We start from the raw sequence: 27,973 nt of genomic DNA on the forward strand, positions 1-27,973 counted from the left end.
TGTTTTAAAAAGTTGACTAAAACCACTAAGAGAGGAAAGCAACATACAAACTCCCTTCTCCCTTTCGCTGATGCTGGAGTGCGCCTGCCAGGCTGCACTGTCTCCTCAGTGGGCAGGCAGAGGCCAAGTTCAGTGGGTTAAGGAGGGAATGGTAGGGGCTTCCCTGGTGGCGCAGTGGTTAAGAACCCGCCTGCCATTGCAGGGGACACAGGTTCAAGCCCTGGTCCGGGAAGATCCCACATGCCGCGGAGCAACTAAGCCCGTGCGCCACAACTACTGAGCCTGCGCTCTAGAGCCCGTGAGCCACAACTACTGAGCCCGAACGCCTAGAGCCCGTGCTCCACAACAAGAGAAGTCACTGCAATGAGAAGCCCGCGCACGGCAACCTGAGAAAGCTTCACAGCAACGAAGACCCAGCACAGCCAAAAAAAATCACACTCAAAAAAAGGAGGGAATGGCAGGTGAGGGTCAGGAGACAGGAGACAACGTTGTGGAGCGGGGTGGCGGAGGAGAGAGTGAAGGGAACAGGAAAGGCTGTTTTTGTTTGTTCGAGGACGAGGGCACCATGGACATTCACTTGTTCAGTTAGCAGACATTTATCCATGTTGAACGTTCACCTCTGGGCACTGAGGATGTAGCCCTCGTGACATTTCTGTTTTAACAGAGGTGTCAAGCAGTAAACAAGAAAGCCGTTGATAACTATATAGTTGTATGTGGAGGTGGGTTCTACTGAGCACAAGCAAAGTGGGTGGAGCGTAGAGAGCTGGGGGTGGAGCAGGCGATTGTGGGGAAGCAGGAAAGGCCTCCCTGAGGAAGTGACACTTCAGGAGAGACCTGATCTTGTGAGACCTTGAGGGAGACTGTTGATGGGATGCAGGGGTGGGGCTGAGAGGGCCTTGAGCAAGTGGATGGCATGCTCTCCTGGATTTAAGTGGGGATGGAAAAGGTCGTGGAGAGGGAAGGGGCAAGGGGAGATGTCTGCCTTTGCTGGCGATAGGCCCTGGGCTGGCCGTGGTGGTAAGGAGAGATCTTCTTCCTCTGAAGCAGGAGGACGGGCTCTGAGGAGGGTGGGTGTCAGGAGAGGGACATGGATATGGGGGGAGCTCAGCGGGCAAATGTGAGCCGAAGGTCGAAGAGTAGGAATAATGGAATTACAGTGGAATCGAAGCATAGCGTCAGAGGCAGGGATGCTGGCGTTTGGTTTCAGAGGAGGAGTGGTCCTGTGATACCGAAGTCCTGGGTCAGCCATACCTCCAAAAACTATTTTAAGCCCTGGCTAGCTCCACAAGCTTTGGAATCAGGCCAACTTGGGTACAAGACCGTTTCTACCACCAACTGATCTTAGGCAAGTTGCTGAATCTCTCTAAGCCTGTTTCCTCATCTGAAAATGAGAATCTTAGTACCTGCTTCATACGGCTGCTATGAAGAAGAAATGCAGTAATACCTTTTGGCCAGCCCATGATTACCTCCTGTCTCTGAGATCTAACCCCTAACCCCCAACCCGCAGAGGTGGCCCCCTGCAGCTGTCTTTGTACAGTGAAGCTCTGATCCTTGAGACTGCTTTCCCGGGAAATAGCATAGGTAACATAAAAGGTGGCACAAGCTTCTGATCCCACCTGCGTTGCCCAGGTTTCCAGAGCACAGCATAACATAACATGGTAGAAACTACCTGGTCTTCGGTCGTACCAGGTACTGTCTCCACAGGGCCAGTGATTTTCCAGTGTTAGGAAACTGTTCTGTATGTGTGCGTGTGAGTGTGCAGTGTGTGAGGTATGTGTGTGGTGTGTGCGCCTGTGCACGGGGGGGGGGGGGAGGGCAGTGAGCAGAGCTTCCTGTCAGCCCCTTCCTGAACCGGTCAGGTGGACAAGGAAGAGAGTCCAAGCCCAGCTCTTTCTCTGGGGCCCTGTGACCTCAAGGATCAGGTGCCCATGTCAGTGTCACGGGGCCAGAAAGTTCAGGTATCAGACAGACTGGGTCACACTCTGCACTCTCTCTCTGAGGTCAGCTTCCTTCTTGTGCTATAGCATTTGTAGAGGAAGCTGAACACTTTAAGCTCTGAGGGGCACATCCTGCCTGAGTGTGTCTGAGCTCTGGGCGTCTTAGACCTCGCACCTAATCTCACACCTAAGAGGCAGCCAGAGGTCTAAAGAGGAAGGGGGCCTAGCCCTGGGCAGTGGGCTCAGGAGGGGACTGAGCTGGGGGCTGGGAGAAATGTTGGGGGCAGGTCTATACCTCCTGGTCTCCCTTGAGGTATCTGGGCTTCTCTAGGAGGAGTTGCTGGGGCATCAGGGTCCCCACAGGTTGCTCAACTCTTCCCCAGGCCCCAAACCCACATGAGCCACCTGGCCACTATCGAGTCTCAACTTTTTTTCTCTTCCAAAGGAAGGAAGGAACCCACCTCCCACATGGCATCTCTGGTCTGAGGAAATGCAGACTCTGGGACATGTGGCTGATGGGCCACAGCCAGTTTCAGTGACATCAGGCACCCTCCCCTTCCCTCCTCGGGACAGGGCTTTCCCAGGAGGTGGGATGAGAAGGCTGGCCACAGGCAAATTTTACAGACTCAGTAGAAGATAAACCCTTTAATTTGTTTCTGAAAAAATAAATCTCAGTGGGTCTTTCTTCCCCAAAGACATGGCCTCTAGAAAACGGTGGTTCCTGTGCTTTTATAAGATAAACTTTCAGGGGACTTCCCTGGCCGCCCAGTGGTTAAGACTCCGCACTTCCACTGCAGGGGGCACGGGTTCCATCCCCGGTCGGGGAACTAAGATCCCGCATGTGGTGAGGCACAGCCAGAAAAACAAAAAGATAAACTTTCAGAAAAATATTTCCACAAAAGTAACTTTTGTTCATAAAAATGATGGATCTTCGGTGGCTCGATATCAGTCAGTGTCCGCTTCTAGAAACAGTGTCATCCACTTAGCTGTACAAAGGGAAAGAAACACCTCATGCCCTGCTCAGTGTATCCCCACCACTGGCCCCATTCGCTCCCTCTGGGGTCTTCTGGCCTCGCTGCATCTGTCTCTCTCCTAATTGGACAGCCCAGCATGTCCGTCTGTCCCCACTCTGCCCACTCACGTGCTGTCAGCCTCTCTCAGACATCCAGTGGAACATCAGGGGAAACGAGTTCTGTGTGTCTGTCCTGTCAGGTAGCTTTGCCATCCAAGCAGGTTGGTGGGCCTGGTGCTCCCACAGGAAGTCTGCAGACCAGGCTGGTAGGGGCTTCCTTTTTCCAGGAATAGTTGCTACTGGTATGCTTTCCAGGTCACAGGTTGCCTGGAGCTGGGTAGTCAGGGGCACAGGCCTATCTGAGATGTCCTGCAGTCAACAGGCAAGACATGACAGGTGGGGGTCCTGGAGCCCAGGCCACTCCCTTCAGGAGAGTCACCGAAGACGCCATATCCCAGGGGAAAAGACAGGTCGTGTGTAAACTGGGAAGCAGGGGTGCCGAAGGGCTGAGAAGAAAGGGGGACTTGGAGTCCAGAAGACGCTGCTCCTGCCGCTCCAGCTCACACGAGTCTCAAGTTCAAGCGAGGCTGTAGCTGGTCCTCCTGTCGGAAAGGGAAGAAGCCAAAGGGAAGGAGGACGTGGGTGGGGCCCCGTGGAAGTGTCAGTGGCTGCTCCTTGTCTCTCTAGCAGCTCCTCCCCTTCTCAACCCCGTGAATGAAGCTAAAACCCTGTTCTTCCGAGTCCCACCAAGCAGTTCCCCATCCACCTGTTATTCCCCGAGTGTAGCGCATGAGCTCAGTAAGATGGGCTGGAGTCCCAGGCCGTCCACAGCAAGCAGTGAGGGACCCATGACAAAGCCACTTCCTGCCTATCGTGCGTGGTCCTCTGTATCTACATGGACTCGTGTTTGTAAACGCATGAGTGTCGGCAAAAAATGTGGACAAGGCTCGTGAACGTCTGCTGGACCAGACGTGTTGATACTGCAGCGCCTGCTTGGCCTCAGGCTCTGGGCTGAGCTCTTGGGACGCAAAAATGAAGAAAACAGACCCAGCTTTCAAGGTCTCCCCAGTCCACTGTGAAAGCCAGACAGTGAGCAGATCACCCTCGGGCAGTGGGATCGGTGGTGGTTCGCAGGGGGAAGAACAAGGTCAGAGAGAGCTGCTCGGTGCAGCCTGCGGCGGGGAGAGCGGAGACGGCTCCCAGGCTGGAGGGTGGTGCCATCCACCGGGCCCGGGGCACAGCAGGAGCAGCGATGGGGGAAGAAGATAAATTCGGTTTGGGGCCCATTTAGACTGACTGCCATGCTTGTGGGACATCAGGTGGAGGTGACCAAATGAGAGCCGTGCACATCTGCATGCCTCCCGGGCGTTGGCAGCCCTCCTGTGTATACCTGTGTGCGAGAGGTGCCTACCTCCCAAGGGAGCGGGAGCTGTTCCGACGTGGCACCTTTGGAGTGGGGCCGAACAGGAGGATGCACAGACCGATGAGGATCATGCAGGTGGGCATGGCACCGATGAGGACTTTGAGGGTCACCACTATCTGTTCCGCCTGCTTGCAGGCTCCTGACTCATACCCCGCAAAGCTGGGGAAACACCATCCCATGCATCCAGCTCAGAACCTGGCTTCCTGACGGAGGGGTCCCAAATGCCCAACCACGACGCTATCCTGAAACTTGGATAGTTTCCTGGCCACATCAGCATAACTATGGAGGACGGAGTGTGAGGGAACGAAGAGACCAGGGAGGAGTTCAGAGAAAGCTGAGAATGTGGGAAGCAGAGGCTTCAGAAGGGGTACAGCCACCAAGAAGGGCCCCTCCCAGTCATGTGCACAGAGAAAGCACCCTCCGGACCCACGGGTGACCCCTGGCTGGCTAAGGTGGAGGACTCTGCCCTCTGCTTCCCATGCCGCTAGTCTTTTGTGCCTCTGGTACAGCCCAGCTCTGTGACTCACTCCAGGCTGAGAGTGGAGATGCCCAGGGCGCCTGCACCTGAAAGCTTGGTGAAGAAGACATAGGATGAATAGGAGATGGTCTCCAGCCCAGGGCCGTGCTGGTGCTGCAGCTGGAATTCATCCACCACATCTGGAAGCATGGACCTGGGGGAGGGGGCTGCAGAATTATCCCTTTTATCCTCCCCACAGCCACCAGCCCAGGAGCTCTCTGGGGACAGAGAGTGAGTCAGATTCACCCCTGGGTCCCCGCTGCCCAGGACCGGCCCACAGAGTCAGACAATATTTCCCCAACACACAGCTGTCCACCATTCCTGCCGCCTGGCGCTCTTTCGGGAGGGCTCCACAGATGGCGCTGGCAGCCTCTATCTCCCGCAAGGCGGGGAGGGCCCCTCCCCAGCGCAGCCTGTGCACAAGGCCTGGGACAGCAGGTTGATGTGAAGGAGGGATACCCAGTAGGAAGGACGTGAGTCTCCCACTCCCATTTCCCTTCACCCAGCCTACCAGGGTAGCAGCAAGGACACGGCAATGCTCACGCCAGATACAAAGGCCACGACGTATGCCACGGGTGCTGTGGGCACAGCAGCCAGCAGGATTACAAATGGCACCATCCCCTAGGGAGACAGACACACTAGCTGCTCCCTCCACCTGCACCAACCCCCCTCAACTGCTCTTTGATGCACCCACTCACCACTCTACTGATGACCCCCTGCGCCTGGTACCCTGCTAGGCACTGAGCACTGCCGGCCCCCAGGAGGCTCAGGCTCCAAGGTCACTGCCCCCCCCATATCCCTCCAGGCCTTGCTTCCTGCCTCACTCACAAAGATCCCGAAGGCCGACATCCTCTTCCCAAATCGCTGCAGAACCCACTCCCACATCGGGGTGCTCAGCACTGCTGAGACCTGTGAGCGGACAGAATCATCACAGCCCAGGACACGCCACCTGCGCCTATGCCTGTGCCAGGCCCTCAAAGCCCTGACTTTTAGGAGGGACGCTCGACGTTGACCTTGCCCCCTGGCTGGAAACAGTGGCTGTGAATTTTATGACCCTGGCCCCAATTCCACCCTCGGCTGAAATGCAGGTGACCAAGAGCACAGCAGAGTCCAGAACACTGACCACCGGAAGTCCGGCCACGTGTGTCACGGCAAGGGTCACAAATCCCCAACATCAGTGGGAACATGCCTGCCTGGCGCAGGCCTGGCCTTAGGAAGCTGGTGGCCTGGGTTGGCAGTCTGGTGGCAGGGGCCAACCTAAACTCTGCCCGGTTTCTCAGTTCTTCCAGGTGCCCTACACGGCACTGACCATGCTCTTGATCCCCAGCCCCAGGGAGCGGGACTTGGCCACCGTGTACCGTGAGTGAAGGCAGGCGTCGGGTGCGTGGGGTGGGATGGCTCTCTCCCTGGCCCCACCAGCTGTCACCTTGCTACACACTCTGTCCCAGGGATGACCTTGGAGATGGCAGGGACGCTGATGGGTGCCACTGTCCATGGAGTCATCGTGTCTGGTGCCCACGGGTCCCACAGGTGCAAGGAGACTGCGCTCCCAGGACAAGTGGCCATCTCCCCAATGTAGTGAGTGCCCAGGCTACCCAGACCCACTGGGACCCCCGGTTCGGGTCACTTATTTCTTCCAGGGCCGTTTCTCCCCCAGGTCTCTTCATGGTGGTTTGGGGGCTCAGCTCTGCACACCATGCCCTCTCGTTCCTTCCCTGCTCCTGTAGCTGAGCCCAGGCCCTCCGTCCTCCCTGCTAACTCTGCTTCTGCTGGGTGCCTTCTAAACATGGAGTCAGACAACAGATCAGCAGGCCATCTGGAGGGGAGGAGGCGGACCCCAGAGAAGGGATGGGGTGAGGAAGGGCCACAGGCAGGGACAGGGGAGAGAGACAGCAGAACGGTTTGGTGTCCTGGCAGAGCCCTGGGCAAAACCTGACCTATGACCAGTCCTACCCATCCCTGAACGGGTGACTGCCAACGCCAACCCCACCCCCAGTGTGAAAGGGCTAGTACCCCTTCGTGTCTCCTCAAAGCAGGTCCCTTTTCAGCAGTTAGGGGACGTGCCTCTATTTATCCATCAAGTTCATCTTCTATCCACCCCCCAGCCCTTTCTCCTTAAGCAAATGACATCACTCACCTCCACCGACATTTGGGAATTAATGGTATGAGAATAATACCACCAACACCCATGGTTCACCACCCGTAAGGAAACATTACAATGAAGTCCTTGTGTAGCCCCCCATCCCCAGACCCATCTGTAGCCCAGCTACAGAATGTGCCTGAGCACAGTGCAAAGTGGAGCTCTAGAGCCCCAGAGAGAGCGGGGAAGTCAGTTTCCCCTTCCCGTGGCCCACGGCCCCGGTCTAGGGATTGCCTGAGTCAGGGTGGGGAGAGACTCTGCCCAGCTGCCCTCAAACCACATCATGGTGCTATGAGCCTGGGATCAGAGGGATTGCGACCTGCAGATTCACCCTCCCCTCTTCCATGCCTAGGCCCCACTGAGGCCTCTACAAGTGCCCTCCCCAAAGCTACTAGGTTACTGTCTGGGTGAGGGTGGAACAGAGGGTGGCAGTGGCCTTGGGTTGGAGAGCAGGAGCTGGGCAGGGCCTGGGATGCCAAGAAGTAGGGAGCAGGAGGCTGAGAACCCCTCCCGGGAGGCGGAGCCTCGTGTGAGCCAAGGCGAGAAACATTCAGGTGCCTCTTGGTAGTTCCAACTCTGTTGTTCCATCGACTTCACTTACGAAACACAAATTCATAGATAAAATCATCACGAATTTCAAGACAGCAGAGCATTAACTCCCAAGTGCAGTGCCTTCTGAATGTGGGACCCTGTGCAACTGTGCTGGATCCACACTGGTGAAGCCCTGCCCATCTCCCTCTTTCTTCCCCCACCAAAGGCAACCCCTGTGCTGAATTGTGTGGCTGTTACTCCCATGCATGCCTTAAATGTATCTTATTACATATGTGTCTTCCTCTGAATGCTAGGTAGCACCGTTCTGGTTTTGACATCTATCTGCGTCATCATGCATCACACTGTCTGCTCCTGGATCTGTCTCCCCACCCACTCCAAGCCCCTTATTGTGGATGCACAGGATCACTTATTCATCACCGTAACCACAGGGTCTAGCACGCAGAAATCAGCCCCAATGAACGTTTGCTTAAAAAAAAGAGAGAGAGAGGCGAATGGGGCTTAGACCCACGGTGGCATGGATGCCCGCAGGAGGCAGGGGGTCAGCAGAAGGACCACTCTGGGCCCTTAGATCTCCCTCTCCTGCTGGGATGGTTGGGAGGAGGGGCACCCCACATCCTTGGGCTTGGACTGAGGGTCCCTCTGCTCCCACTGGGAGGTACTCCTGCCCGGCCCCTGGGTATCCCCACCTCCGTGGGTTGGAGACATCACCCCCACTGAGGTCCTGTCCTGTCCCACAGACTCGTCTCTACTCCATTGCAGCCACTGTGGTTGCTGTGACGTACCCCGTGTGCAGTAGTTTGCTCTGCCTGGGGGTGAAGGAGCGACCGGGTAGGTGCGGCGTGCAGGCAGGGTGTGGGAAGCAGAAGCTGCGGCCGGGCTCCTCTTGGGCGTGGGTTTGGGTTTTGAACTCCACCAAGCCAAGATGTCCCCTTCCTGTGTTGCAGATGCCTCTGCCCGAGCCTCCGGCCAGGGCCTGAGCTTCCTGGCTGGGCTGCGGCTCACAGTCCGGCACCCGCCCTACCTGAAGCTGGTCATCTCCTTCCTGTTCATCTCGGCAGCCGTTCAGGTACCTCTGGCCAGGCTGATCCCCACTGGCTTGGCTCTGGCCATACTGACCCTGCGTAGGTTCAGGTGTCTCTCGTCCCCACTGCACCAGAGAGAAACCAGTGGCTGGCAAGCGCCTGGCGAGGCTGGTGCTGGGAGGAGAGAAACCTGCCTAGAGCTTGTGGGGCTGGGGAGGGTCAGGGCCCAGACACCAGGAAGCTGACGCTGTCTCGGGTGGTTCTCAGCTGTGCCGGGGAGAGGGACTAGGAATGGCATTTATACCTGTGTCAGGGATAAGCATCCTTCGTTGGGGAGGGGACTGCGTGATGGCAGTAGGAACCGGACGCTTGAGGTCCCAAAGGGGAGGCCAGACTTGAGACCCTAGCCTTGCCCTTGACTTCCACGTTTCTGCCATTTCCCATACACGCCCACTTCCTGGCGACCTCCTCAAGTGGAGCAGGGCTACCTGGTCCTGTTCGGTGCACACGCCTCCCAGCTACATGACCATGTGCAGAGCCTGGTGATAACCATCCTGGTGAGGGGACCTGGGGCGGTAGAGGCAAGGGCGCTCGGGGGCCTGAGTTGGGGATGTGTGACCCTTGCCGTGACACACGTGGCCGGACTTCCGGTGGTCAGTGTTCTGGACTCTGCTGTGGTCTTGGTCACCTGCATTTCAGCCGAGTGTGGAATTGGGGCCAGGGTCATAAAATTCACAGCCACTGTTTCCAGCCAGGGGGCAAGGTCAACGTCGAGCGTCCCTCCTAAAAGTCAGGGCTTTGAGGGCCTGGCACAGGCATAGGCGCAGGTGGCGTGTCCTGGGCTGTGATGATTCTGTCCGCTCACAGGTCTCAGCAGTGCTGAGCACCCCGATGTGGGAGTGGGTTCTGCAGCGATTTGGGAAGAGGATGTCGGCCTTCGGGATCTTTGTGAGTGAGGCAGGAAGCAAGGCCTGGAGGGATATGGGGGGGGCAGTGACCTTGGAGCCTGAGCCTCCTGGGGGCCGGCAGTGCTCAGTGCCTAGCAGGGTACCAGGCGCAGGGGGTCATCAGTAGAGTGGTGAGTGGGTGCATCAAAGAGCAGTTGAGGGGGGTTGGTGCAGGTGGAGGGAGCAGCTAGTGTGTCTGTCTCCCTAGGGGATGGTGCCATTTGTAATCCTGCTGGCTGCTGTGCCCACAGCACCCGTGGCATACGTCGTGGCCTTTGTATCTGGCGTGAGCATTGCCGTGTCCTTGCTGCTACCCTGGTAGGCTGGGTGAAGGGAAATGGGAGTGGGAGACTCACGTCCTTCCTACTGGGTATCCCTCCTTCACATCAACCTGCTGTCCCAGGCCTTGTGCACAGGCTGCGCTGGGGAGGGGCCCTCCCCGCCTTGCGGGAGATAGAGGCTGCCAGCGCCATCTGTGGAGCCCTCCCGAAAGAGCGCCAGGCGGCAGGAATGGTGGACAGCTGTGTGTTGGGGAAATATTGTCTGACTCTGTGGGCCGGTCCTGGGCAGCGGGGACCCAGGGGTGAATCTGACTCACTCTCTGTCCCCAGAGAGCTCCTGGGCTGGTGGCTGTGGGGAGGATAAAAGGGATAATTCTGCAGCCCCCTCCCCCAGGTCCATGCTTCCAGATGTGGTGGATGAATTCCAGCTGCAGCACCAGCACGGCCCTGGGCTGGAGACCATCTCCTATTCATCCTATGTCTTCTTCACCAAGCTTTCAGGTGCAGGCGCCCTGGGCATCTCCACTCTCAGCCTGGAGTGAGTCACAGAGCTGGGCTGTACCAGAGGCACAAAAGACTAGCGGCATGGGAAGCAGAGGGCAGAGTCCTCCACCTTAGCCAGCCAGGGGTCACCCGTGGGTCCGGAGGGTGCTTTCTCTGTGCACATGACTGGGAGGGGCCCTTCTTGGTGGCTGTACCCCTTCTGAAGCCTCTGCTTCCCACATTCTCAGCTTTCTCTGAACTCCTCCCTGGTCTCTTCGTTCCCTCACACTCCGTCCTCCATAGTTATGCTGATGTGGCCAGGAAACTATCCAAGTTTCAGGATAGCGTCGTGGTTGGGCATTTGGGACCCCTCCGTCAGGAAGCCAGGTTCTGAGCTGGATGCATGGGATGGTGTTTCCCCAGCTTTGCGGGGTATGAGTCAGGAGCCTGCAAGCAGGCGGAACAGATAGTGGTGACCCTCAAAGTCCTCATCGGTGCCATGCCCACCTGCATGATCCTCATCGGTCTGTGCATCCTCCTGTTCGGCCCCACTCCAAAGGTGCCACGTCGGAACAGCTCCCGCTCCCTTGGGAGGTAGGCACCTCTCGCACACAGGTATACACAGGAGGGCTGCCAACGCCCGGGAGGCATGCAGATGTGCACGGCTCTCATTTGGTCACCTCCACCTGATGTCCCACAAGCATGGCAGTCAGTCTAAATGGGCCCCAAACCGAATTTATCTTCTTCCCCCATCGCTGCTCCTGCTGTGCCCCGGGCCCGGTGGATGGCACCACCCTCCAGCCTGGGAGCCGTCTCCGCTCTCCCCGCCGCAGGCTGCACCGAGCAGCTCTCTCTGACCTTGTTCTTCCCCCTGCGAACCACCACCGATCCCACTGCCCGAGGGTGATCTGCTCACTGTCTGGCTTTCACAGTGGACTGGGGAGACCTTGAAAGCTGGGTCTGTTTTCTTCATTTTTGCGTCCCAAGAGCTCAGCCCAGAGCCTGAGGCCAAGCAGGCGCTGCAGTATCAACACGTCTGGTCCAGCAGACGTTCACGAGCCTTGTCCACATTTTTTGCCGACACTCATGCGTTTACAAACACGAGTCCATGTAGATACAGAGGACCACGCACGATAGGCAGGAAGTGGCTTTGTCATGGGTCCCTCACTGCTTGCTGTGGACGGCCTGGGACTCCAGCCCATCTTACTGAGCTCATGCGCTACACTCGGGGAATAACAGGTGGATGGGGAACTGCTTGGTGGGACTCGGAAGAACAGGGTTTTAGCTTCATTCACGGGGTTGAGAAGGGGAGGAGCTGCTAGAGAGACAAGGAGCAGCCACTGACACTTCCACGGGGCCCCACCCACGTCCTCCTTCCCTTTGGCTTCTTCCCTTTCCGACAGGAGGACCAGCTACAGCCTCGCTTGAACTTGAGACTCGTGTGAGCTGGAGCGGCAGGAGCAGCATCTTCTGGACTCCAAGTCCCCCTTTCTTCTCAGCCCTTCGGCACCCCTGCTTCCCAGTTTACACACGACCTGTCTTTTCCCCTGGGATATGGCGTCTTCGGTGACTCTCCTGAAGGGAGTGGCCTGGGCTCCAGGACCCCCACCTGTCATGTCTTGCCTGTTGACTGCAGGACATCTCAGATAGGCCTGTGCCCCTGACTACCCAGCTCCAGGCAACCTGTGACCTGGAAAGCATACCAGTAGCAACTATTCCTGGAAAAAGGAAGCCCCTACCAGCCTGGTCTGCAGACTTCCTGTGGGAGCACCAGGCCCACCAACCTGCTTGGATGGCAAAGCTACCTGACAGGACAGACACACAGAACTCGTTTCCCCTGATGTTCCACTGGATGTCTGAGAGAGGCTGACAGCACGTGAGTGGGCAGAGTGGGGACAGACGGACATGCTGGGCTGTCCAATTAGGAGAGAGACAGATGCAGCGAGGCCAGAAGACCCCAGAGGGAGCGAATGGGGCCAGTGGTGGGGATACACTGAGCAGGGCATGAGGTGTTTCTTTCCCTTTGTACAGCTAAGTGGATGACACTGTTTCTAGAAGCGGACACTGACTGATATCGAGCCACCGAAGATCCATCATTTTTATGAACAAAAGTTACTTTTGTGGAAATATTTTTCTGAAAGTTTATCTTTTTGTTTTTCTGGCTGTGCCTCACCACATGCGGGATCTTAGTTCCCCGACCGGGGATGGAACCCGTGCCCCCTGCAGTGGAAGTGCGGAGTCTTAACCACTGGGCGGCCAGGGAAGTCCCCTGAAAGTTTATCTTATAAAAGCACAGGAACCACCGTTTTCTAGAGGCCATGTCTTTGGGGAAGAAAGACCCACTGAGATTTATTTTTTCAGAAACAAATTAAAGGGTTTATCTTCTACTGAGTCTGTAAAATTTGCCTGTGGCCAGCCTTCTCATCCCACCTCCTGGGAAAGCCCTGTCCCGAGGAGGGAAGGGGAGGGTGCCTGATGTCACTGAAACTGGCTGTGGCCCATCAGCCACATGTCCCAGAGTCTGCATTTCCTCAGACCAGAGATGCCATGTGGGAGGTGGGTTCCTTCCTTCCTTTGGAAGAGAAAAAAAGTTGAGACTCGATAGTGGCCAGGTGGCTCATGTGGGTTTGGGGCCTGGGGAAGAGTTGAGCAACCTGTGGGGACCCTGATGCCCCAGCAACTCCTCCTAGAGAAGCCCAGATACCTCAAGGGAGACCAGGAGGTATAGACCTGCCCCCAACATTTCTCCCAGCCCCCAGCTCAGTCCCCTCCTGAGCCCACTGCCCAGGGCTAGGCCCCCTTCCTCTTTAGACCTCTGGCTGCCTCTTAGGTGTGAGATTAGGTGCGAGGTCTAAGACGCCCAGAGCTCAGACACACTCAGGCAGGATGTGCCCCTCAGAGCTTAAAGTGTTCAGCTTCCTCTACAAATGCTATAGCACAAGAAGGAAGCTGACCTCAGAGAGAGAGTGCAGAGTGTGACCCAGTCTGTCTGATACCTGAACTTTCTGGCCCCGTGACACTGACATGGGCACCTGATCCTTGAGGTCACAGGGCCCCAGAGAAAGAGCTGGGCTTGGACTCTCTTCCTTGTCCACCTGACCGGTTCAGGAAGGGGCTGACAGGAAGCTCTGCTCACTGCCCTCCCCCCCCCCCCCGTGCACAGGCGCACACACCACACACATACCTCACACACTGCACACTCACACGCACACATACAGAACAGTTTCCTAACACTGGAAAATCACTGGCCCTGTGGAGACAGTACCTGGTACGACCGAAGACCAGGTAGTTTCTACCATGTTATGTTATGCTGTGCTCTGGAAACCTGGGCAACGCAGGTGGGATCAGAAGCTTGTGCCACCTTTTATGTTACCTATGCTATTTCCCGGGAAAGCAGTCTCAAGGATCAGAGCTTCACTGTACAAAGACAGCTGCAGGGGGCCACCTCTGCGGGTTGGGGGTTAGGGGTTAGATCTCAGAGACAGGAGGTAATCATGGGCTGGCCAAAAGGTATTACTGCATTTCTTCTTCATAGCAGCCGTATGAAGCAGGTACTAAGATTCTCATTTTCAGATGAGGAAACAGGCTTAGAGAGATTCAGCAACTTGCCTAAGATCAGTTGGTGGTAGAAACGGTCTTGTACCCAAGTTGGCCTGATTCCAAAGCTTGTGGAGCTAGCCAGGGCTTAAAATAGTTTTTGGAGGTATGGCTGACCCAGGACTTCGGTATCACAGGACCACTCCTCCTCTGAAACCAAACGCCAGCATCCCTGCCTCTGACGCTATGCTTCGATTCCACTGTAATTCCATTATTCCTACTCTTCGACCTTCGGCTCACATTTGCCCGCTGAGCTCCCCCCATATCCATGTCCCTCTCCTGACACCCACCCTCCTCAGAGCCCGTCCTCCTGCTTCAGAGGAAGAAGATCTCTCCTTACCACCACGGCCAGCCCAGGGCCTATCGCCAGCAAAGGCAGACATCTCCCCTTGCCCCTTCCCTCTCCACGACCTTTTCCATCCCCACTTAAATCCAGGAGAGCATGCCATCCACTTGCTCAAGGCCCTCTCAGCCCCACCCCTGCATCCCATCAACAGTCTCCCTCAAGGTCTCACAAGATCAGGTCTCTCCTGAAGTGTCACTTCCTCAGGGAGGCCTTTCCTGCTTCCCCACAATCGCCTGCTCCACCCCCAGCTCTCTACGCTCCACCCACTTTGCTTGTGCTCAGTAGAACCCACCTCCACATACAACTATATAGTTATCAACGGCTTTCTTGTTTACTGCTTGACACCTCTGTTAAAACAGAAATGTCACGAGGGCTACATCCTCAGTGCCCAGAGGTGAACGTTCAACATGGATAAATGTCTGCTAACTGAACAAGTGAATGTCCATGGTGCCCTCGTCCTCGAACAAACAAAAACAGCCTTTCCTGTTCCCTTCACTCTCTCCTCCGCCACCCCGCTCCACAACGTTGTCTCCTGTCTCCTGACCCTCACCTGCCATTCCCTCCTTTTTTTGAGTGTGATTTTTTTTGGCTGTGCTGGGTCTTCGTTGCTGTGAAGCTTTCTCAGGTTGCCGTGCGCGGGCTTCTCATTGCAGTGACTTCTCTTGTTGTGGAGCACGGGCTCTAGGCGTTCGGGCTCAGTAGTTGTGGCTCACGGGCTCTAGAGCGCAGGCTCAGTAGTTGTGGCGCACGGGCTTAGTTGCTCCGCGGCATGTGGGATCTTCCCGGACCAGGGCTTGAACCTGTGTCCCCTGCAATGGCAGGCGGGTTCTTAACCACTGCGCCACCAGGGAAGCCCCTACCATTCCCTCCTTAACCCACTGAACTTGGCCTCTGCCTGCCCACTGAGGAGACAGTGCAGCCTGGCAGGCGCACTCCAGCATCAGCGAAAGGGAGAAGGGAGTCTGTATGTTGCTTTCCTCTCTTAGTGGTTTTAGTCAACTTTTTAAAACAAATCTGAGCCTCCATTTTTAAAAAAAAATATTTATTTGGCTGCGCCAGGTCTTAGTAGCAGCAGGTGGGATCTTTATTTTTTTATTTATTTATTTTTTGCGGTACGCGGGCCTCTCACTGTTGTAGCCTCTCCCGTTGCAGAACACAGGCTCCGGACGCGCAGGCTCAGCGGCCATGGCTCACGGGCCTCAGGTGGGATCTTTAGTTGAGGCATGTGAACTCTTAGTTGTAGCATGAGGGATCTAGTTCCCTGACCAGGGATTGAACCCGGGCCCCCTGCGTTGGGAGCACGGAGTCTTAACCGCTGGACCACCAGGGAAGTCCCTCCATTTATTTCTTGAAAGAAATGTGTACACTGTTACCTACGTGTTGGGACAGGTCTAATGATTAGGTGGGGTGACACTGACCAAGGAAACCTCAATCACAGGTAGCCATAATGCTGACCATGCTTCTTCAAAACCCTGCCCTCCTTGGCTCCCTTACCTCCCTCCCGGTTCTCCTCCACCATCTCTGACCATACATTTTCTGACTTTTCCGTTGCTTCATCTTCCTTTGATGCTCTGTGGCCATCTTAGGCTTCCCAGGGCCATGTGATTTCATTCACTACCACCACCTCTACCCCACTCTATTTATGTGGGATTTTAGTTCCCTGACCAGAGATCAAACCTGCTCCCCCTGCATTGGAAGCGTGGAGTCATAACCACTGGACTGCCAGGGAAGTCCAAAATTGTTTTTCTTTAGTTTTAAATCTGGAGAGTAGACTCTGGGACCTTGATTATCATAAACAGTCTATCATGACCTAATAGTAACATTCTCTTAACTGTTTGTTTTAAGCACATATAAAAAGTAATTGTAATCTTGTTTGGGGGACTTTTAATTAAAAGTCTGGTTACAAATTATAACTATGTAGGTTTACTAAAGCATTGTACTTTTCTCTCCATAATCAGTTTGGTTGTGTTTTCCTTTAATAATCAGGCATTCCAGGTTCCATAGAACAGATCTGATTTTTCCTACCTTGAATGTTGACAAGTGATAACTTTAATTGTGCAATAGGCAGTTTATAACTATTGTCTGTGTTTGACTTCACACGGCACATCCGTGTGCTGCTAAAATTTCTCTCTGTGCCCACATTGCCTTTAAGCCGTGACTCAACAAAATGTCTTATGAAGCTCTTTGGTTGTCTTTATTTTTTTCCTTTGGTTGTCTTAAAACAGATGTATCTTTATCCTAAACATGACCAATCTATTTCTCATGTTCAGCACTTTAAATATGAGTTCATAGTACTTTTCCCCACTTCACATTTCTAATTTGGGGAGTAAGATTCACATACATTATTTCTCACTGAGGATGCAGATCTTTGGAACTACTGCCATTCTTGGATTATTGAGTAACTTACTGATAGAGCAAAAGTACTGCCTTTTAAGAAGCTAATGAAATGACATTGTACAACTCTACATGTATATATTTTTAAGATAGTTCTTTTATCCCAATTTTTATTATGAAAATTTCAAACATATATAAAAATGTAGAGAATAGTAAACTCCCACGTATACTCATTACCCAGCTTCACTAATTATCAAGTCATAGCCATTTTGGTTTCAATTATACTCCCTGCACTCCTCACCCCACTTGATTATTTTGCAGCAAATTCTAGTAATTGGATTTCATCTAGATATTTCAGTATGTAGCTAAAACAAATACTTTATTTATTTTTGACCTCACCACATGGCATTCAGGATCTTAGTTCCCTGACCAGGGATTGAACCCATGCCTCCTGCAGTGGAAGCACGGAGTCTTAACCACTTGACCGCCAGGGAAGCCCCTAAAACAAGTACTTGAAAAAGCTACAGGGGGGCTTCCCTGGTGGCGCAGTGGTTCAGAGTCTGCCTGCCAATGCAGGGGACACGGGTTCAAGCCCTGGTCTGGGAGGATCCCACATGCCGCGGAGCGGCTGAGCCCGTGCGCCACAACTACTGAGCCTGCGCTCTAGAGCCCGCGAACCACAACTACTGGAGCCTGTGCACCTAGAGCCTATAGTCCACAACAAGAGAAGCCACCGCAATGAGAAGCCCACGCACCACAATGAAGAGTAGCCTCCACTAGCCGCAACCAGAGAAAAGCCTGTGCGCAGCAACGAAGACCCAATGCAGCCAGAAACAATAAATAAATTAAATTAAATAATAAATAAATTTGAAAAAAAAAGAAAAAAGCTACAGGGGACTTGCCTGGTGGCTCAGTGGTTAAGAATTCACCTGCCAATGCAGGGGACATGGGTTCAAGCCCTGGTCCAGGAAGAACCCACATGTCGCGGAACAACTAAGCCCGCGTGTCACAACCATTGAGCCTGTGCTCTAGAGCCTGCGAGCCACAACTACTGAGCCCACATGCCACAACTACTGAAGCCCGCGTGTGCCTAGAGCTCATGCTCCACAACAAGAGAAGCCACCGCAATGAGAAGCCCGCACACCGCAACGAAGAGGAGCCCCTGCTCACCGCAACCAGAGAAAGCTCGTACGCAGCAATAAAGACCCAACGCAGGCAAAAATAAAAATATAAATAAATAAATAAATTTATTAAAAAGCTACAATCCCATTGTCACACCTTTAAAATTAACAGTTACTCCACATATCATCAAATATCCATCCAGTGTTCAAATGTTCCTGATTCGTAGCTTTTTTCCATTTAGTTTCTTTAAATAATAACATAAATATGGTCCATATGTTGTAATTAATTGATATATCTCTTAAATATTTAAAAAGATTATTTCTACTTCTTTTTTCTCCCTGGTAATATATATATTGAAGAAAATGGATCATTTCTCCTGAAGAATTTCCCGAGTTCTGGATTTTGTTGATTGTGCCCCTGTGATGTCAACTGATCATGTTCCTCTGTGCCCTATCTTTCCTGTAATCTGATGTTTAGACCTAGAGGCTTGAATGGATTCAGTTTCATTTTTAGAAGGAAGGCTTCACACGTGGTGGTTTGAGCTTTCACACTGAGGCATATATTTATGTCTGTTTCCTTTGTGTGATGTTAGCAGCCATTGATATCATTGCCTAGGTCTGTTTGCATTCGGGGTTGCAAATTGGAGATACTCTAATTCTATAAACCTTCATTTAGCTGAATTCATTTATAAAGGAAACTTCTTTTATTAACTCTTCGATTACTCTGAGTTAGTTCATACAGGAAAGGCAGGATGAATACTTGATTCTTTCCCTTACTTGCCAGTTTTCAAAATAAATTGGTACCCTACTGTTCTGGAAATGAGTTTCTGTGTTTCTGTGAATGAGTTTCTGTGTTTTAATGAGTATCAGTATGAACTTGTATTTGATGTGTTTCAATTCATGTAGCTGTTTTTCAGTCCCATCTTTCACCAATGGTAGCCTTTTCAAACTGACTTCTGAATCCTTTTTTTCGTTTTGTTTTGTTTTATTTTTGGCTGTGCCTCATGGCCTGGGGGATCCTAGTTCCCTGGCCAGGGATCGAACCCAGGCCCCCGCAGTGAAAGCATCGAGTCCTAACCTCTGGACCGCCAGGGAATTCCCAACTTCTGATTCCTTTTGACATTAATCCAAGGTGTCAATACAAGGCATAAAGTGCATATTTCTTGCCCCAGACCTGGAGACAGCCATTTCTCTAAGAAACTGATTCCTTTTGGTGAGAAATAGTATTTGGAGACCACAAATCTGGGCGGTAGGTGTGCTGTGCTCATTGTTGTCTGATTGCTTATTGCTTTTTGGCCTTTTCAGTGGACAGAGCCACTATGTATTTTCTTAAGAGAAATGATAATGTTCGTAATGATGTTTCCGATTTAAAATATAGGATGACAGGATTTTTGCTTGGCTTCTTTGATTTTTATATTTCTATCTCTTTACTCTTACTCTGAAAAAAAATCTTGGTTTTTAGGGACAGATCATAATTACTTCTTTGCTTTATCTCCGGGTCTCTCAACTTCAACACTATTAACATTTTGGGCAATACTTTCTTGTGGGGGCTGCCTTGTGCATTGTAGGATTTTCAGCAGCATCCCTAACCTCATCTACTAGATACCAGTAGCACCCTCCACCCCAGTTATTGTGACAGCCCAAAAATGCCTCCGGCCATTGCCACATATCTTCTCAGGGGCACTGTTGCCTCCTGGTTGAGACCCACTGCTTTATCTTTATACCATACTTTTCATATAAACAATACTAATATATTATTGCTGATAATATGACTACTAGAAACTTCATTTCTCCTCTTTGGGTTCATCCCACTAGGATATATGGTAAAATTACCATGTTTTAAATTTACTTGAAATAATTCCTCTCTGTCAGTTAATTCGTTTCATTTTTACTTTCAGTTTTTAGGGATTGCTTTTTTAAAATTTACCTTTGTTTTATATGTGCATAAAATATTTACATGGGTCCAAAGTTGATCTAAAAATCAAGATACATTCAGAGAAATCCAGCTTCTGCCCTTACTCCCTTCACCCAGTGCCCTCTCTCCCACTTTATAAGTAACCTTATTATTTATTTTTTGGTTTACTTTTTCATTTTTTCCTAATGTAAACAAATATACGTATATTCATGTTCACCTCTTTCTTAGATAAACAGTACCATATCATACATATTTTTCTCCATTTTGCTTTTTTCACTTAACAGTATATCCCACTATGTGGATTTACCATAGTTTATTCAAGAAGTCCCTATTAATGGACAAGTTGAGGTTTTTTACAGGCTTTGCTGTTACAATCAATGCTGTAAATAATACTACAGCGAATAGTCTAGTGTATCCACCTTTTTATATTTTTGGTAAAGTATCATTGGGATGGATTTTTGGATAATGGGATTTCTAGATATACGTGTCAAAGAAAAAACAGAGCTGGACAGTAGTTAAAGCAGAAACTATTGTGATAGGGGAAAAGAGACCTCAGTGTGGAACTGGACTCGATTCTGAATAGAACATGGACAGGGGCTTCCCTGGTGGTGCAGTGGTTAAGAATCCGCCTGTCAGTGCAGAGGACATGGGTTCGAGCCCGGGTCCGGGAAGATCCCAAATGCCACGGAGCAGCTAAGCCCGTGCGCCACAACTACTGAGCCTGCGTTCTAGAGCCTGCAATCCACAACTACTGAAGCCCACGTGCCACAACTACTGAAGCCTGTGCGCCTAGAGCCTGTGCTCCACAAGAAGAGAAACCACCACAATGAGAAGCCCGCGCACCACAACGAAGAGTAGCCCCCGCTCGCCGCAACTAGAGAAAGCCCACGCACAGCAATGAAGACCCAATGCAGCCTAAAATAAATAAATAAATAAAATAATTTTTTTTTAAAGATGGACAACTGGGGATTTATAGTCAAAGAGCAAGGTATGGGTCAGTGGATGGAAAATTACTGAGAGATACCTCAAAGGTAAGGTGGGATTCTTGCTAAACTGAACTACAAGATTCTTGCTGAAGGCAGGCCAGGGTGATCAGTATCGTGGCGGGGTTGTGGGGGGAGTGCAGAGTGAGGAATTTGATCAGGTATCAAGGGTGGAGGGATTCTGGGTAAAGCTGCTTAACAGGATTCTTGCTAAAATTGGGCTCTACAGGAACAGAAATGGAAGCCCAAGGTCATGCCTCCTTGAGAAGGTGCCTCAGAGGAGCCTAACTACAGTTTGGTCAAGGAGAGATTCTTTGTCATATGCATAGGTGACTAGGTAATGCCACATTCCCTTACCCGGATATGTGCCATTTTGCATTCCCACCAAAAATGTTTGAGGCTGTTTCCCCACACTCAGCAACAAAATGTGTTGCAAGACTTTTAAGTTTTTGCCAGTCTGATCGGTGAGAAATGGTATCATGATATAGTTTCAATTGCATTTATTTCATTATAAGTGAGACTGACATCTTTTCACATATTTTAGGGCCATTTGCTTCTCTCTTTCTGAGACGCCTCTGTTCATATTTGTTGCCTTTTGATTGTTGGCCTTTTTCTTCTCTGTATCAGTTCTTTATATATTAACCTTTTGGTTGTAATGCCAGTTCCCTTTGTTTATTTGTTTGTTTGTCATCTGTGTTTTTACTTTGTAGAAATTAAAAAAAAATTTTTTATTCTTACATAGTTAAATGTATCAGTCTTTTCCCTTATTGCTTCTGGATTTGAGTTATAGGAAAGTTGTCTTCTCTTCTAGGGTATAAGGGAACTTTACCATGTTTTCTTTAATAATTAAAAAGTTTGCCTTTTTAAAGGTTTTTTTTTATTGTGGTAAAATACCTACATATATAACATAAAATTTGCCATCTTAACCAATTTTAAGTGTACAATTCAGCAGCATTAATAATATTCACAGTGGTGTGTAACCATTACCACTGTCCATTTCCAAGACTTCTTCATGGTCCCTAACAGAAACTCTGTGCCCGTTATGCAGTAATTCTACATTCCTCTCTTCTCCCAGTCCCTTAATGTATCAAAACTTCATTCCTTTCTTTCTTTTTTTTTTTTTTTTCTTTTGTGGTACGTGGGCCTCTCACTGTTGTGGCTTCTCCCGGACCGGGGCATGACCCCGTGTCCCCTGCATTGGCAGGCGGACTCTCAACCACTGTGCAACCAGGGAAACCCTCATTCCTTTTTACGGCTAATTAATATTCCGTTGTATGTATATACCACATTTTGTTCAGACATTCATCTGTTGAGGGACATCTGGATTATTTCCACCTCTTGGCTATTGTGAGTAATGCCTCAACCACCAAATCCTTTTCTACAGCAGCTGTACTGTTTTACATTTCCACCAGCAATATTCTGGTGTTCTAATTTCTCCACATCCCTGTCAACACTTATTATTTTTGTTTTTTTAAATAATAGCTATTCTGATGTGTATAAAGTGGTATCTCATTGGGACTAGTGATGTTGAGCATCTTTTTCATGTGCTTATTGTCTACTCATATTTCTTCTTTGGAGAAATATCTGTGCACATCCTTTGCCCAGTTTTGAATTGGTTTGTTTTCCCTGCTGTTTTTAAGTTGTATTTTTCTTGATTCATCATTTGCTTGATAGCTGTAAACCTTTGACTACTTTCCAGAGTTCTAACTTGGTTCTAATGGTTTCTGCTTGTTTTTCAATGTCTCTGTGGGGACAGGAGCTTGGAGCTGCCTATTCTTTCATTTTGCTGACATCACCCTCAGGTTCAATTTTTAAATTTTAGATCTTGGATATATCTGGAATTTATCTTGGTAATGGTGATTCCATATGACTGTTGAATTTATTTAAAAGTCCATCTTTTCCTGATTTTTTAAGATCTAATAGTATGGACTCCTCATGGGTTTTTGTTGTATTCAATGAGCTATAATCCATTAGTATCATTATTTACTTTGATGTTCCATTTCCCAGACTTGTCCAGTGGGAACCCCTTCAGGTGGCTTCAGTGTCCTTTTGATATGTCTTCATCATTCACTGAACACCATCTTACTTTCTGGTGCAAGATATTTCGGGCTCATTTGTTCTTTCTCTGTCCAACCCTGGAATCAGTCTTTTCTCTAAGGAGCCATGATTCCTTTTCTTGGAAAATTTTAGTTAGAAGCCAAGATGTAGGCTTTTGGTATGCTTATTGCTTCTAGTCTGTCATTGCTTCCAGGACCTCTCAAAGGGCAGATGGGGGCTTCCCTGGTGGCGCAGTGGTTGAGAGTCCACGTGCCGATGCAGGGGACACGGGTTCGCACCCAGGTCCGGGAAGATCCCACATGCCGTGGAGCGGCTGGGCCCACGAGCCATGACCGCTGAGCCTGCGCGTCCGGAGGCTATGCTCCGCAACGGGAGAGGCCACAACAGTGTGAGGCCCACGTACCGCAAAAAAATAAAAAGGGCAGATGGCTTGGGCTCTTTTAAACATCGATTTGTTTCCTTATTTCTTATATTATTTTTGTTGTAAGGGCAAAAGTGTATTGCAGAAAGTTTGGGAAAGAGAGAAAATAATCCACAATTTTTTACCCCCACCCCGAACAATAACTATTTTCACTCTTGCTTCTCTCCATTTTTAAAAAATTTTATTTATTTATTTATTTTTGGCTGCGTTGGGTCTTTGTTGCTGTGCGTGGGCTTTTTCTAGTTGCAGTAAGTGAGGACTACTCTTAGTTGTGGTGCGTGGGCTTCTCATTGAGGTGGCTCTTTTTTTTTCTTTAAATGCTTCTCTTTCCACTGTTTATTCTTAATGTACAAAATATACAAAACCAAAAGAAAAAAGAAAATACTCATCCTCAAAACCACTGTGGCTCTAACCCAAGACCCTGCGTAAAACCCAACCAATCCACTGTTTTCATAGAAAACAACTGATGCTGAGACAGGTGAAGGAGAGGGCTGGGAGAGGGCAGGTCATCTTATCGAATCCACCCAGGAAGGCACCTGGTGGAGATTTAGAGGTGGCTGATTCAAGGGAGCTGGAGGCCTCACACCCACAAGGTTCCAGATGGGGGCCAGGAGCGCGCTAACTCCCAGAGGCAGTGCATGTAGTGTGACTGGCATGCCCAGCACACCGGGCTTCAGTTGAAAAGCTGGTCTCACTGAAGTGTTTTAATTTCCAGAATGAGCTGCAGGCAAGGGTGGACCACCACCAGTGGCCTCACCTATGCCAGCTAAAACTTTTCACCGGATGCCGATGTGAATTTGCCATCATTGAACCTAGCATACCCATGATGCAAACTTGGGTGTTCACGGAAGATTGCAACGTCTTACTTGAGAAAGGACTCAATGTAAAGCCTGTGTCAGGGGAGGAGTGGGGATGATGTATTCCAGAACTCAAATCCAGCCTGATTGAGTCCTCTCAGTGCAGTGGGATACACAGTACCCCTTTTACCATCTCCCCACCCCACGAGGAAGCATGAATTTGGCGGGGATGATTTCTTAAGTGCATCTGATCCCGTGTCAGAGTTCTGTGTGCATGTGGAGGACCCACAGGAGGAGAGTAGAGGTGTTCTCCAGGATAACCAGCTTTATTTAGGTTCTCAGGCATAAAGGGTAATACCGGAGAGGCGCTTGGCATAAAGGGCAAATCTCCTCAAAAAGTGAAGCCAACCGGGTCTCCTCTTCAGCAGTCCAGGGTACAGAATGTGTCCAGTTTCTCTCCTCCCCATACTGGAGGAAAATATGTACATCAATGCACACCAGTGATCAGAAAACCCCCAGGAACCCAGGCAGGTGGGCACTGAGGGGGCCGGCTCCTCATCAGCTAGGGAAAGGGGAAAATGGGCCTCACAGAAGCCATAAAAGGGTGGAAGGAGCAAGGCTGCAGTTCACAGGAGTGTGGGCGGGGTGGGCAGGTGGGCCCTAGGGCAGGGGGGGCCCACTGACACCCAGGTGGTAGAAGGCACAGTTGTTCTCATAGCAGCAGTAACCCTTCATCATGAAATGTCGACAAACAGGGCGATTTGACATGTCTCTTCCATGGCTGTGGCCTCCATCAAGCCCTCGGTGGCCCCCTCCGCCATGGCCAGGGCCATCATGGCCACGGTGCTCATGAGGGGGTGGCCCTCCATGGTCGTGGCCTCGGTGACCAGGGCCATCATGAGGCCAGTGGCCATGGGGCCCCCCATGTCCTGGGCCTTCATGGGGCCAATGTCCACCACCGGCACCCATTCGTCCACCAGGGCCTTCATGAGGACGATGGCCACTGCCACCACCCATGCCACCACCACCAGGGCCTTCGTGGGGGCGATGCCCACCACCCATGCCACTGCCAGGGCCTTCATGGGGACGATGTCCGCTGCCACTGCTCATGCCGCCACCAGGGCCCCCTCGTCCATTTGGAGGTCCTCCTGCAGAGCGACCTCCTCTGGCCCCTCGGAATGGAGGAGGAGGTGGTCCACTCCCGCCTCGGCCACCACGGCCTCTATGGTATGGCACCGGACCTCGTCCCCCACGCATTGGGCCACCCCACATGGGGTCACCTGGGCCATCCCAGAAGGGATCACCCCCCCAGGGAGGGGGTGGGGGACCCAGGAGATGTGGACCCACTGGCCCACCAGGACCCCCAGGGCCCCCATGGGGACCTGGCATAGGTCCGCCAGGCCCAGGGGGGAAGTGCTGCATGCCCTTGGGGCCCCCAGGGCCTCCCGGTGGGAAACCATTGGCTATGGGACCAGGGCCTAAGAGTCCATGAGGCACCGGCATCTCCTTGATCTTGTCTGAATAGTCTGGTTGCTTCAGCAGTTCCTCTGAGGGATGACTGTTAGGGCTACCCATGATGAAGGTGAGGATCTCCTGCACATTGATGCCTCCTCCTCCAGGACCCTGGGGGCTCTTCCCGGCACCCATGCTTCTCATAAGATTGGCCAGAACAGGAGGCAACTTGGAACCGCCCGCCCCATCGGCTGAGCCACCGCTTCCCCCAGGCTCCAGGGTCTCAACATATGGGGTCTCATCCATGGAACATTCCTCATCTAGGGGGATGAGTTTGGGGGGGATAGGCTCATAGGGCTCAGGATCAGGCTCGTGAGGACTTTCCTTGCTCAGGAAGAGCTCCTGAAGGATCCCCTTCTCCCGCTCAGCCTGGATGTACCGCTCCTGGCTGTTGCTTCCAGGGGTGACAAGAGGCGAGGGCAGCACCAGGGGCCGGGGGCACACCCAGGGCACCTTCTCCTCCATGTTGTCGTGGCTCAGACGCCGGGCCGTCGCAAACTCGCGTCGGTCTGACAGTATCTCTCGCTTAGCTGCCTCGCCAAAGTCCTTGATCTTATTCACATTCACTCGTTCAGTTGCATCCAGTTCAAAATAGAAATGCTCGCTCAGTTTGCCCTCCTCAGGCCAGGTCACAGCTTTCCTCTTCCTGCCTTTCCGGGTCAGCTGGCTAGGATATCCGGGACTCTCCACTGGCTTTGCATCCAGAGCTCCTGGCTCCAAAGAGGCAGTATCCATGAGCTCTGGGACTTCAACAGGGGGAACTGGGGTCCCTGGACGTTCTGTGTCCATAGCCTCAGAAGGAGGTGCTGGCTCTGGGGAAGAAGGTTTGGCTGTGCTCGGTTCTGTGCTCGTTTTCCCTTCAAATGGGCTTGGCTTGGCAGCTGTGGCTGACAGCACCTCCTTCTTCTTCTTAATTTTGATGCCTGGAACAGGGGCTGAATTGAGCGCATACAGAAAGCCCAGGCCCTCCACAGGCTGTGGCGGGATGATCTTCACTTTGATCTCTTTGGTGGCATTGGGTGTTGTGTTGAGTGGCTTGTATTTCTTCTCTGCACGGGGCACAGCAACTCCTGCGGCAGCTGTGGAACTCGGACGCTTGAGGGGGATGGGTTTAAGGTTGTACTTGTCAGAAACCGCCACTGCACTGGCATTCTTCTTCACAGGCCCCAAAGACGGGGTCTCCAGCTCTAGTCCGGTAGAGCCGAACTTGGCGTGACTGGGCGCCGTGGTTCGGAGGGACTTGGGCTTCTCCCTCTTCTTCTCCGGGGCCTCCTCGGCCCGAGTCTCAGCCTTTACCTTAGTCAACGGTCGCTCAGGAGGGGTGGTTCGACTCTTTCCCTCTTCTTTCCGTTTCTTCTTAGCTTTCTCAGCGGGCTGGGTACTGCTCTGGGAGCGGATCACTGCCATCCAGTCGCTGACAAGGACTGAGGCCAACTTCCGGAGCTCTTCATTCTCACTTGACTTGCTCAGCTGCTTCACCAGTTTGGCTGTGTTGTTCTGCTTGAGATGGTCAACAGTGAGTGGTAGGTGCTGCAGGGTCAGGAGAATTTGCTGCAGGAGGGGAATGTTGTTGGTTGTCTTTGAATATGTCAGCCAATTGTTAAGAAGCTTGTAACCACCACCATCAATAAACTTGACCAATATTTCTGGTGAACGGGTCTGCAGGAGAATGTTCAAGTAAGTGCATCGGCTCACCATCTTTCGTGCTGCCTTCATCAGACTGAAGATCTTCGAAATCCCATCCACACTCTTGACTTCCCCATCTCGGTTAAGGAAGCTATCCAGGCCCTTGAGAAGCTCTTTGGGGTCTATGGGACCCGAACCCATGATCGAGGTTTTTATCCACCTCGGGCTCACGGGGGGAGGGGGTTAAAATTTTGGAGAAAAAAAATAAAACAACCAACGAGGACCCAAAACTCAATTATTTGGGGGGCCTCATTGGATCAAAAAGTCTCCTTAAAAAAAATAAAGGCCAACTCAGTATTCATTCCCCCCCCCACCCAACTCCATGTAGGGAGGGGGGGGTCTTAGAAAAAAAGTTCTGAGTGGATTAAAAAAAGGAAACGCTGGATGAGTGAATTTGGGTGGGTTTGGGAAGGGAGGGTGGTTGATTATTCTTGAAGTTATGTGGTGACGGTCCTTCGGCCACAGATTTCAAGTCCCAGGCAGCGTGGGCTGGTGGGGGTGGGCAAGAGAGGTGGGAAGGGCCGGAAGACACAAGTGGTTGCGCTGGTGGCTGCTGTTTTCCCTTCCCCCCTCTCTCGGGATGCTTTCAAGGGCTTAGATGTTGCTGCGGCTTGTTTCTTTTCTCCTCGTGGCCGGCCCGTCTTTCTCCGAGAAAATTCAAACCCTTCGCTCAGCCTCTTCCCCCGGGCACCCTCTTCCGCCTCCTTCCTGGCCTCCGAACGCGTGCGCTTGACCTAGCGGCCTAGCACCTCCCTTTCCTCTGCTTCCACCACTTCCGCCGTCGAGATCATTTCTCACTAAGGGTTGGTAGAATCGGACCGGTGCCTGCGCAGTGAGAGAGGATCGCGGTCAAAATCGACTTCAAAATTGCTTCAAGTACAAACTGTAA

The 27,973-nt window shown here is 51.8% G+C and overlaps 3 protein-coding genes and 1 pseudogene across 5 annotated transcripts in view; 1 reads left to right on the plus strand and 3 right to left on the minus strand.

Moving 5' to 3' along the window:
- Positions 1-8,972, minus strand: part of LOC308627784 (UBX domain-containing protein 2A-like) — a 42,385-nt gene extending 33,413 nt beyond the window's left edge. Inside the window, exon 1 of the mRNA XM_081254171.1 lies at positions 8,603-8,972. The gene's annotated coding sequence lies outside the window, so the exon portion shown is untranslated. The remainder of the gene's footprint in view (positions 1-8,602) is intronic.
- Positions 1,696-5,792, minus strand: LOC308627732 (sphingosine-1-phosphate transporter MFSD2B-like). 2 transcript variants are annotated; one of them, XM_081254089.1, is made up of 4 exons: positions 5,718-5,792; positions 5,401-5,510; positions 4,900-5,043; positions 1,704-3,551 (listed from the first exon to the last, which is right to left on the minus strand). In XM_081254089.1, exons 1-4 carry the CDS (start codon positions 5,772-5,774, stop codon positions 3,527-3,529), a joined length of 336 nt encoding a protein of 111 aa, XP_081110215.1. In that variant the 5' UTR covers positions 5,775-5,792; the 3' UTR covers positions 1,704-3,526. The 2 variants fall into 2 exon arrangements, 1 of the variants encoding a protein (XP_081110215.1); XR_014017428.1 differs by lacking the exons at positions 4,900-5,043; positions 5,401-5,510; positions 5,718-5,792 and adding an exon at positions 4,361-4,541 and having other exon boundaries at positions 1,696-3,551.
- Positions 6,075-13,573, plus strand: LOC308627609 (sphingosine-1-phosphate transporter MFSD2B-like; annotated as a pseudogene). Its single transcript has 11 exons — positions 6,075-6,119; positions 6,170-6,248; positions 6,338-6,467; positions 8,319-8,409; positions 8,526-8,656; positions 9,086-9,160; positions 9,471-9,551; positions 9,759-9,868; positions 10,226-10,369; positions 10,738-10,908; positions 11,718-13,573. The product of its transcript is annotated as a sphingosine-1-phosphate transporter MFSD2B-like (transcript).
- Positions 13,574-24,207: 10,634 nt separating this feature from the next.
- On the minus strand, positions 24,208-27,647 carry LOC308628221 (serine/threonine-protein phosphatase 1 regulatory subunit 10-like). Its single transcript, XM_081254997.1, has one exon. The coding sequence runs from the start codon at positions 27,223-27,225 to the stop codon at positions 24,547-24,549; it is 2,679 nt and encodes an 892-aa protein (XP_081111123.1). The 5' UTR covers positions 27,226-27,647; the 3' UTR covers positions 24,208-24,546.
- Between the last annotated feature and the right edge of the window lie 326 nt (positions 27,648-27,973).

This window comes from Mesoplodon bidens, assembly GCF_964165515.1.
Source record: "Mesoplodon bidens genome assembly, chromosome: 14".
Lineage (NCBI taxonomy): Eukaryota > Metazoa > Chordata > Mammalia > Artiodactyla > Ziphiidae > Mesoplodon > Mesoplodon bidens.